Here is a 10,114-nt window from a genome sequence, read left to right as displayed (position 1 = left end):
CAGGTGTCCCACCCGGATGGAGTCCAGCGCCCCCTGGACCTGGCAGGGCAGTTGAGTAACGGGCAGATCTGGTTGACACGACGCTCATCCAAACTATGTTACTGACAATTTTAGCTCTCTCAACTAGTCTCATTGACGAAAAGTGAAACGTGATGAGCGCAGTTTTACTAGCTTTCAGTTTGCTATAAACGATGTTGAGGGCACAGGCCACAGAGGAAACGTTTATCTGCAGCACTACACTAAACAGGAGGATGCTGGCCACGAGGGCGTATTCCTTTCAAGGCGTGTGCGTTGCAAGATAGACACACACACACACACACACACACACACACACACACGCACACCCTTAGTCTGCACACGCCCACCCTCAGTCTGCGCACACACACACACGCACACCCTCCTTAGTCTGCACAGACACGCACACACCCCTCCTTATTAGTAGGTGCTCCCCCCCGGGGCAGACCTCTGCATAAGAACACGTTTGGTGGGAGGACGCAGCAGTTGCATCTCCCCGCCCCAGAATTGGTGCGCGGAGCCGCTGCGGCTGCTCCGCCGTCCCTGCCGCGGCCTCAAACGAAAGCTCGTCAGCGGGAGGGGCGGCACCGCAGACACCGAATTCCCTGCGCTGCGCGGCCGCGGATTGGTCGGGAGGCGGGGGGCGGCGGCAGCCGGGGGCTCGGCGCGCGGGCGCTGCGGGGGCGGCGTCGGGGCGCGCCGGGCGCCGCAGCTTGGGTCGCTCGGCCGAGCTGGCGCGGACATCATGGTGAGTGCTCTCGGCGCCCGGGCCGCGCGTCCCGCCGGCCGGTGGGGCCTGGCCGCCGAGGGGACCGGCCGAGCGCCGCGGACGCGCGGGGACCCGGGGCAGCCTGGCGGCTCGCCGGCGTCCGGAGCCGGCAGACCGGAACGGCCGGGGTCGCGGCGGGGGCGACCGGTGTCCGGCTTCCCGGAGTCCACACCGCGCGCGGCCTCCCGAGCTCGGGCAGGGTGCGCGCGGCCTCCCGAGCTCGGGCAGGGTGCGCGCGGCCTCCCGAGCTCGGGCAGGGGGCGCGCGGCCTCCCGAGCTCGGGCAGGGGGCGCGCGGCCGAGGCGGGGGGCGCCCGTCTCAGGCGGCCGGCGGCCGGGGAGGGGGCGGGCTCGCGCCCCCTCGGGAGGCCCAGCACTTCTCGGCGGCCTGGGGGTGGGGAGCACGGTGACCGAAGGGCTCTGCGCGCGTCCGGCGCCGGGGCCGCCCTTCCCCCGCTCCCGCGCCCCCCGGCCGAGCATCGGCGGAGGAGGCAGAAGCTGGGGGCGGGGTAGCGGGCGCGGCGCCTTGCCCCGCAGCCGGTCCCTGACGCTCGGCTCTCCTTGGCCCCGCAGTACGGGTTCGTGAATCACGCTTTGGAGCTGCTGGTGATCCGCAACTACGGTCCGGAGGTGTGGGAGGACATCAAGTAAGTGCGTGCCCGCCGCCCCGCTTCCTGCCCGGGGCCGCCGCGATCCCACGCTCGGAGCCGGCCGGGAGGGGCGGGCGGGAAGGAGCCCGGGGTCGCGCGGCCTCCGCCCCGGCGGGCGTGGGAACGCGCTGTCCGCGCCCCGGTGGCTCCCAAGTGGAGAGGCCCCGGGGATGGCGGGGCCTCGCAAGCGGACCGAGACCGGCTCGCGGGCCCTTTGCACACCTCGCAGGCACGCCCGGCAGGGACGCTTTTCCGGGCTGCGGACACTCCCTTCTGAGCAGCTGTGAGCCGAGCGCGTTTTTCCCCCTGAAACGAAGGGACACCTCTCCCGCCCCCCGCCTCTCCCGTACCCCCCCCCCCGTCTTTTACGTCTGGTTTCTGCTGTGGTGAAGGCTGTCAGCGGTAGGAGGGCACCCTAGTTTCTGTCCAGAGCTGTGAGCCCAGTGCTCTGCACGTGCGCGGAAATACCGCAGCCACTGGGAGTTTAGACCTGCTGCAGCGACCGGGGCATCGTCCCTGTGGACCCCTGAGCGTTGCAGTCCAGCAGCGCTCTCTCCTTTTCTCCCTCTCACTCTGGTGAAATTTGCGTGTAACGTGTATGGATGACCGCAGCCAAGTCGCCACACCGACACCCAGTACTATCTGGATTTGCATCCTGGGACAGCAGTGCGACTGCCACAGGCAACCAGAGGGAGAGAGGGTGTTTTCCCCTGTGGACAGAGAATACCTTACTGTTATTCACTCTCGTTGCCTGTGCTCACGGATTTCCTTCTGTGGCGTCACGTAGGTGATGCTTTATGCTGTATGCTCCTAAATGTATTACAGCTAGTGGCAGTGAATGCCAGCAGGCTCTATCATGCAGTTCCGCGATAGTGATTTCTTCTACAGATCTGTTTCCGAGGAAATGCCCAGGATTAAATATTAAGCAGTAGAATGCAGCTTTTCCTCCCCTCGGGTCTGTACCCTTGAGCATTGTTTCAGGTTCCATAAGCCACTTATGTTGCCCACGGAGCACATCTACTTCTTATAAAGAGAAGTGGGGATTTGAGAGTTATGTGGTTCAATCAAATGAGAATCTAGGCACTAAAGCTTACTTTGGGATTTGAACTTTCTATCCACCTTATTAATACCTTCATAATTTTTATGTTTCTTCGTAGACAGAGTTATAGAGAAAGCAGGCATCAAGAGAAGATGTTAAACAGATGTAACCTCAGTGTAGGATTGTTTTTAAGCCGCTTTCTCTGTGAAGGTATGAAAGCACCATATATATCTCCCACGTGGTAATGTCTCATCCGTAAGCTAAAAGTCCCCAGATTTCCCGGTGGATGTGCGATGGCAATGAATATGTTTAGAATTTTGAGAGCACAGGATGGCTATTGTGGTGAAACAGTCTTATGTATGTTTATTGGATTTAGAACGTGTGTCTTACCCATTATCAGTTTCAATCACTGTCAAATACAGAAATGAAAAATGATACCTCATAGGGAAATGTGTCGGAAATTTAAAAATTAAAGTATCGAGTGATTTGTTTATGTTGGCCGTATTTTCCACAGAGAAGGTAAAAAAATATCTAAAAATTTACAAATCCCCTCGATGTGAGAACTTAACTCTACCAAATCGCGCTAAGAATGTTGTTTCATTTTCCTTTAAAAAATGTATTAATTTTGAATTAAACATCAATATCGTCTAACTCATGAATTTATTTTTAAGTAGCATCAAGCAGTATCCTTCATCTGTTTAAGTGCTAATAATTTAAATCATACAAAACATCTTTTTTTTCTGGTGAAGTGAAGCAAATCATGGATCTTTTTCCTACAAAATGACCTCAAGGATCGTGTGCCCCTGCAAGAGAAATGCCATTGGTTATACTAGTGTTGGCAATCCAGGTGTTAAGTTGGGTTCTCTTTTGTCTCAGCATCCCTCTTGGGGGGAGCCCATCTCGTCTTGGATATGCTGTAGTATCTGGACGAGAGAACCTTGCTGAGCTCCCTGCATGGAGGACCTCAGAACAGCTCACTGTCAGGACCCCTGAGGGATCACCGTGTGCTCCCTGGAGGAGTATTTAGAGATTCTCACTGCCGGAGGGCAGGACAGGAGAGGTTGGCAGGGTTTAAGTTTAAAATGCTCCCTGGAGATGCTGAGTCCTCCTCTGACCTCACCATCTGCTCCAGGGAGGGTTGCTGCAGTCACTGGTCCAAGATACTTTCAGGTTTACCTTTTTATGGAAACTGAATATATGAAAGAAAACGTTTTTGTCTCAGTAAATTCCAGTCTCCTGTAGCTTCCGTTTTGCTCTGTGAGAAACTGTCTAAATTGACGTTTATAAAATTTCATAGAATACTGTTTTGGTTTAGGAGGAAGTGGCCATCCATCCTTCTTCAGAAAGTATATGCCAAACATTTAAGGACAAGTAAAATCCTGAGTAACAGATTCCAGACAGAAAATCCTAAGTGGGTTAGAGCCAGAAATGCTTCATTATAAACTCCGTACCCACTTACACCGTTACCAACAATATAACCATTTCACAACAGTTTTAAATTCCTCTTTGTAAGAAAATGAAAAATGGTCAAGACTGAGGGTCAGCAAACTTTCCCTTAAAGGGCAGAATAGTAAATGTTTTAGGTGCTGCAGGCCACGAGTCAATATTGATGATATTATGCGTACCTGTGTAACCATTGAAGGGTAACCACTTAAAAAATGGAAAAGCCACTCTTAGATCCCCAAAGAGCAGAAACCAGTGTTGGTTGAGATTTGACCCAGAGACTGTAGTTTGCGCCTCTGATCTAGACCATAAATATATGTAAAGAAAGTCAAAGAGACCTCTGGATCTACCTCAGATCTTGTGTTGGCGTCCCTTCAGTTTTGAGACGGCCCTTTCTGGGAGCCGTGGGTCCTAAGGGATGAGAAATATCGGTCACCATTTCAGGAAGAACATCAAGTCAGGATATACGTATTAGAAAAGCACCTAAATACTGGATTTGATGACCGTCTCTGTCACCCTGCCGTCGGCCCTGGCTGCGCTCGCATTGCATCAAATTACTGGGTCCAGAATCTTGGTATGTGATTTGCAAGTGGAGTAATGACACTGTTAGTTGATAAATATTGGAGTGTGTTCCTTTAGAAGGCCGCCAGGAAGATGATTACTTCCCTGTGGAAAGAACGCAGACGTGTTTGGTATGTGTTGGGAGATTTATCTATAGCAGGGCAGCGGACTTTTTCATTCAGTGACTCAAACCTGCTTTCATTCTCTAGTTAAGCTTAGTTTTAAGGAGCACAGTCTAGTGTTCGGGTGGTGAGGATGGGAAAATGTTTGACATAATCCTTGCTTTCAGATCGAGTCTAGAGATACCAGGATATTTCTAATCTTATTATATCTTGATTTTTCTGCGTGTACCTCAAACATGGAAGCATTTGGCTGTTGGATAGCATATTCTGATCTTCCAGTTTTGAAACGAATGCATCTCCTTGAATTTGCTAATCACGAATTAATCATTATAGTTCATATAAGCAAATGCATGGCCGTAAGCTGGTTATGCGACTTTCCCAGTTGCCTAAACTTTCCAAGACTCAACTCTATAAAGAAACAGATAATAACTACTTCATAGGGCTGTCGTATGTTGAATGATGCCTGTGAAGCGCTCAACACAGTTCTCGATAAATAACTGTTCAATAAATGGTAGCTGTTAAGGATTTTCACTCTAGATCCAGTTTTTCAGCTCGTCCCTTCCCCAGCTCCGCCTACATAAGAGTAATCCGTTGAATCCACATGCCACGTCCCTCTAAGTGTGCTGTTATTTGAAGATGCAGCATATGCTCTTTTAAAAAATCAGTAATTAGTTTGTTTCATTTTTTAGATCCCATATATAAGTGGTAACATACAGTATCTGTCTTTCATTTTCTGTAGTGCATTATTTCACTAAGCGTAATACCCGCCAGGTCCATCCATGTTGTTGCAAATGGCATTATTCCGTCCTCTTTCGTGGCTGAGTAATATTCCATTGTGTATATCTACCGTATCTTGTTTATCCATTCCTCTGTTAATGGACACTTAGGTTGCTTCCATATGCTCTTAATCATTTTGTCAAAACAAATTAAAACCAAATAGTGGACCACATTTTGCCATGTTTTAATCAGATTTTCCTATTCCTGAGGCGATATAATTCAATTTCTATACCTTCCTATATTCTCGCTCAAGTAGGTCTTAAAATATTAACAGTACTTTTTATTATAAAAGCTGTTTAAAATTTCCAAAGTCCTTTCCTCTTTAATTTCACATGAGTGCCACAATACCCATTTGAAATAAGAAAGGCCTTTCTACCTCAATTTTTTTCCCAGCTTTATTGAGATGTAATTGGCCCATAACATTGTGTAAGTTTAAGGTGTATGATGTATGGATTAGGTGTACTTGTAAATTGCAGAATGATTTGTTCCTCTATTGAAAGTCTTTGTGGTCAGTCTTCAGATCACCCAAACGTGGGACCTTTCAGTCCACACGGCCCGCTTACTCTCAGCACCCTCATGGGCCGGGGGTCAGTTCCTCAGCCAGGCTGGCCTTTCCCGTCCAGGAGGGAGGACACCTGTGCTCAGTAGGGTCCCTCTCTGCATGCCTCACTCTGTCCTGCAAATGGAAATACTTCCCAGCTTTGAGATGGCAAGACAAATCTTACTTCTTAAGGGAAGACCTCTTTCACCTCCACAGCTGTACTTTTCCTTCATAGAACATGCACAAGTTTATAATTACTTATTTGTAGTATTATTTGATGAACAGCTGTCTTATCTCACTAAAGTCTAGCATCTGTAACTAGCAGAAGCCTTCTTTCTCTCTGTATCTATCTATAATATATATATGAATTATCTTTCATTTTTTAATTTCCAGAGAATAGAGCACGTGTATATTCATCACACTCAATATTTTTTTTCTGTAACCAGGATTTATTATGTCAGAATGGTGACATCTTCAACTACTATTTAATAAAATATAAGCTCCGTTGAGATGGGCATTTCTGATATTAACAAAGGCAGAAGATGTAGCAGTAAATTATAACGTCTCTTTTTGGGAGGGTCAGCGTTCACACATGGATATAATAAAAGGATTAAGAACACTGCTGTTGGATTACCAGTTTCATAAACCCCAAGACACTGTTGGGTTGGATTCAGGGCAAGATTGAATCCTTTAGCAAGTGTCTCAAAGGTGCTGTTTAAAGTCAGTATCATCGACTGTAAGTAGACGTTTGTGATGCTGAAATTAAATTTAAAAACCAGATGAGAATGCTCACCAGGACCTTCAGTGTTGAATGAACAGCTCATACATGTTGGACACTTACCACATGTTCCGCAGTAGTGGTCCTAAAAGCTTTGTACTTGTTAACTCACCTAATCCTCACATCCACCGTAGAAGATAGATTTGTTCTATTTCATAAATAAGGGAACTGAGTCTTCAAGACTTTAAACGCCTGCCTCAGGCCACTCATTTGTCAATCATCAGAGCAGAGATTTGGACCCAGATAGGCTTGTAATGATCATATTATGTGCTTTTCCCCAAACAAGGACTTAAGGAGCTTCTCCTTTCCGATTTTCCAAAGACAGTTTAGCAAGGAAATGGGCAACATATATGTGCGTTACTACTACCATCTTTGTTTTTGTTTTCACGTGCTTGCCAGGTGCTTGTGGCTGTTATGTTTTTACAGGCGGTTTTATTCAGGAACAGGACCTCTACTAAAGAAAATCAGAGCCTCAGAAATTCTGAGCAGTTTATGTAGTTCTGGAAGCGCTCTGGGCCGCTGTGCTCAGGGTCAAGGACACACAGGGCTGAGGGACTCTGGTGTGATGAAGCTGCTGCCGAGAGCTCCTTTGAAATGTTTGTGATTGTGTTTCCAGAGCTGGGGCAGTTTACTTAGGAGGCTGTCTCATGGCAAGCTGGACACAGCCAGAAAAAAAATACCATGATGTATCCAGAGTGGTACTTTGTCTAAATCCGTGTCACTTGTGAGAACGTGACTGTCACCGTTTATAGGGCTTGGATGAGTGAAGACACTGGCTTGAGAGGACTGACCTTCACCAACTGGAAGGGGGTCCAAGCAGGAGGCCTCTCTTCTCCAAACCCCCTAAACTTAGTCTCTCCTTTGGGGACGCAGACTTTGGGAACTGGCGATTGTGCTGTTGAAAATGGAGAGGTAGTTAATGCTTCACAGCCGCTCCGAATAAAGGGATGTAAAATTTTAATTTTCAGGTGTCATACATCGTAATTGCCTTGTTCTGTGGTGGGAGGTTTTAATTTTAATACCAGATGGACACAACCCAGCCTTGAACGTCCTTACCTCTCCCTAAAATGGACCGTCCTAGGATTTATCGTCACGACGATATCTGCGTACTGTCTTTAATACAGCATGTGCTGGGATAATGGTTTTTACAGGATCTGCACCCCTGGGAGCTGTCGTTGGTCAGGTTGATCGTTTGACGTGTGTTGACCTTTTCTGCCTGAGACCAGACCTTATTTTGAAACTCCTGTGTTCAGCCTGTCCCATCTAAGAATTCCCGTTTTCGTACCTCGCTGGGAAGCTTCTTTACCTACTAGGCAGCAGTCTCTGTAGTATCCTAAACTTCCTTGAAAGGTGTATAATAATAGCAGGAGCTCAGTGTCAGAATATGAATTCAGTTTTGTACATTCACATTTTGAAGATAAGGAATATCTCCATAGGTATGGAGTTGTGAGAAATGCTGCCTGGATATTTCTGACAACTTTAAATAAAAAAATTCCCAAGTTTGAAAACAAACTCTGAACTGCCGGTAACATGTGATTGATTTTTGGTAGGGAGTTTGGAAACACGTGGAGGGAAATGTATTTCATTCATTCATTCACTTCTTTTCAAACACGCACACGTTCACAGAGTGCATGCTGTAACCCAGGTATCTGGGTTAGGCACCAATGATTAAAAAAACAAAACCATAAAACCCCCACCATAATAAAAATAGCTGCGACCCTTTTGGGGAAAGGTAATTTGTGTAAATAAATGATCAGTTTAAATTCCAACGAATAGCCGCCTCTAAAAGTAAGTAGGAAATGAACTGCTACTGGGAACATTTTTTTCACGTATACAGACTCAATTTTCAAATACTTCGTATGCCTACACATGTATAGAAGAGTTATTTCTGGTTTTGTTTCCAGGTGCAGGTTAGAGCTTTATTTTTAAAGCTCTTGGGAGAGGTGGCGCCTGTTTGGGTTTGGCTGTCTGAGGCAAGAAATCCTGTCCGCTAAGCGGCACACTCAGTGCAACCTTAGCTTAACTGCTCGGATGCCGAGTGGAAACCTCTCCCCGCGCTGTCCCCGCTGCTTCCACTCGCCGTTTCCTCGTCCTCCCGCCTTCGTCGTCTTCAGCTGCTGACTACTGTCAGTTAGATGTTCGGGACATCGAATGTGGGAGGCCTTCTCCCTAGATTCGTCTGCCACCAGCACGGCCCCAGGTGGCGCGGTTCTGCCTGTGAGAGGCGAGCGCGCCCATCCTCGGGGCGGTGCGTGTGGGGTCCTTCCTCTCCGGCGTGTGCAAGGCGAGACTGTGACCTGGGTTGAAAGCACTTGAGCCTCTTTCCATCTGGGTTTACTTGATGGTCAAGGAAAGCGCCTTTTTACCTCACCCCACCTCACCTAGGCAAACTTAAGACTAAACCTTCTCTAAATATTTATTATTGTCTGCTGACCTCTTTCAGGGATCCAAGCAGAAAGATCTAATGCTTAACCACCAAACACAGTTGTTAAGTGTACAGGGAAAGATAACACAGACTACGGTCAGTCCCACTATTTGGGAACAGTGGGAGACTGTAGTCGTCTGGGTTTATCCGGGGGGTTGTTACGGTCATAATGGGAAACAACAGAGTGTGATCACACACACAGCAAGATATTTGATGATAGTGTTTCATCGGTTGCCATTTGATAGATGAACAGCGTTGAATACATTTTAATCCAGTTTGCCTATGGCTTGATATGGTCTTTTTTGTCAACTAAAAATTATTGGGGGGAAAAAAAAAAAACATGTCCAAAGTGTTTCATTTTGGGGAAAATTTTCAATCATGTTTCTCAGAGAAGCCTGTGTTTTCCTCACATGTAAACCGCATGTAATTTAAATAACGGGGAATTATATAATTGTCTTGTGTAACGCAACATTCTAAACAAAATTGCTGCCCCAAAAATATACTCTGAATAATGAATGAGTCTAGAAAATTTGGTCGTGTGCATGGCTGAATTTGGATAATTTAAGCACAAAAGGAATTCTACATATCAAGAAAATAAATCAAATATTGTTAGAAATGTTGTATGTGTATATTTGAGTCATCCTTTACTTTGCTTTTAAGGAGGAAAAAAAAACTTGAAAGTTATGGGATGACAAAATGAGGGATAGAGAAGTATAAGGGGATGTTACCTGAATTATGTACGGTGTTTATGTAATCCGAATAGTAGCTTACTTCCCAACCTTTCTTTCATTTGTTGGTCACCCTCTGTGATTTCAGGCAGCTGGTGAAAAAATTTTCTTCCCTCAAAGAACAGGTACAACTGAGAGATTATTGTTATCACGACTGTGCTCTCTGGAGGCCGAAACATTTGACAACAAAGAGTCTGAACGCACCTAAGTTTACCTCCAAGTTAGAAGAAAAGCAGTGTTGAGAATTGAGAGACACTCACTCAGAAT

At 47.1% G+C, this 10,114-nt stretch overlaps 1 protein-coding gene across 3 annotated transcripts in view; it reads left to right on the top strand.

Moving 5' to 3' along the window:
- Nucleotides 1–518: 518 nt before the first annotated feature.
- GUCY1B1 (guanylate cyclase 1 soluble subunit beta 1) overlaps nucleotides 519–10,114 on the top strand; it is a 47,824-nt gene continuing 38,228 nt past the window's right edge. Inside the window, exons 1-2 of one of the 3 annotated variants that reach the window (XM_079920018.1) lie at nucleotides 519–763; nucleotides 1,357–1,430. In XM_079920018.1, coding sequence (XP_079776144.1) covers nucleotides 761–763; nucleotides 1,357–1,430 — 77 coding nt within the window. In that variant the 5' untranslated portion in view covers nucleotides 519–760. The other 2 variants (XM_079920020.1, XM_079920019.1) reach the window with 2 other exon arrangements.

This window comes from Stenella coeruleoalba, assembly GCF_951394435.1.
Source record: "Stenella coeruleoalba genome assembly, chromosome: 4".
Taxonomy (NCBI): domain Eukaryota; kingdom Metazoa; phylum Chordata; class Mammalia; order Artiodactyla; family Delphinidae; genus Stenella; species Stenella coeruleoalba.
This window is presented reverse-complemented; position numbering and strand designations above follow the sequence as displayed.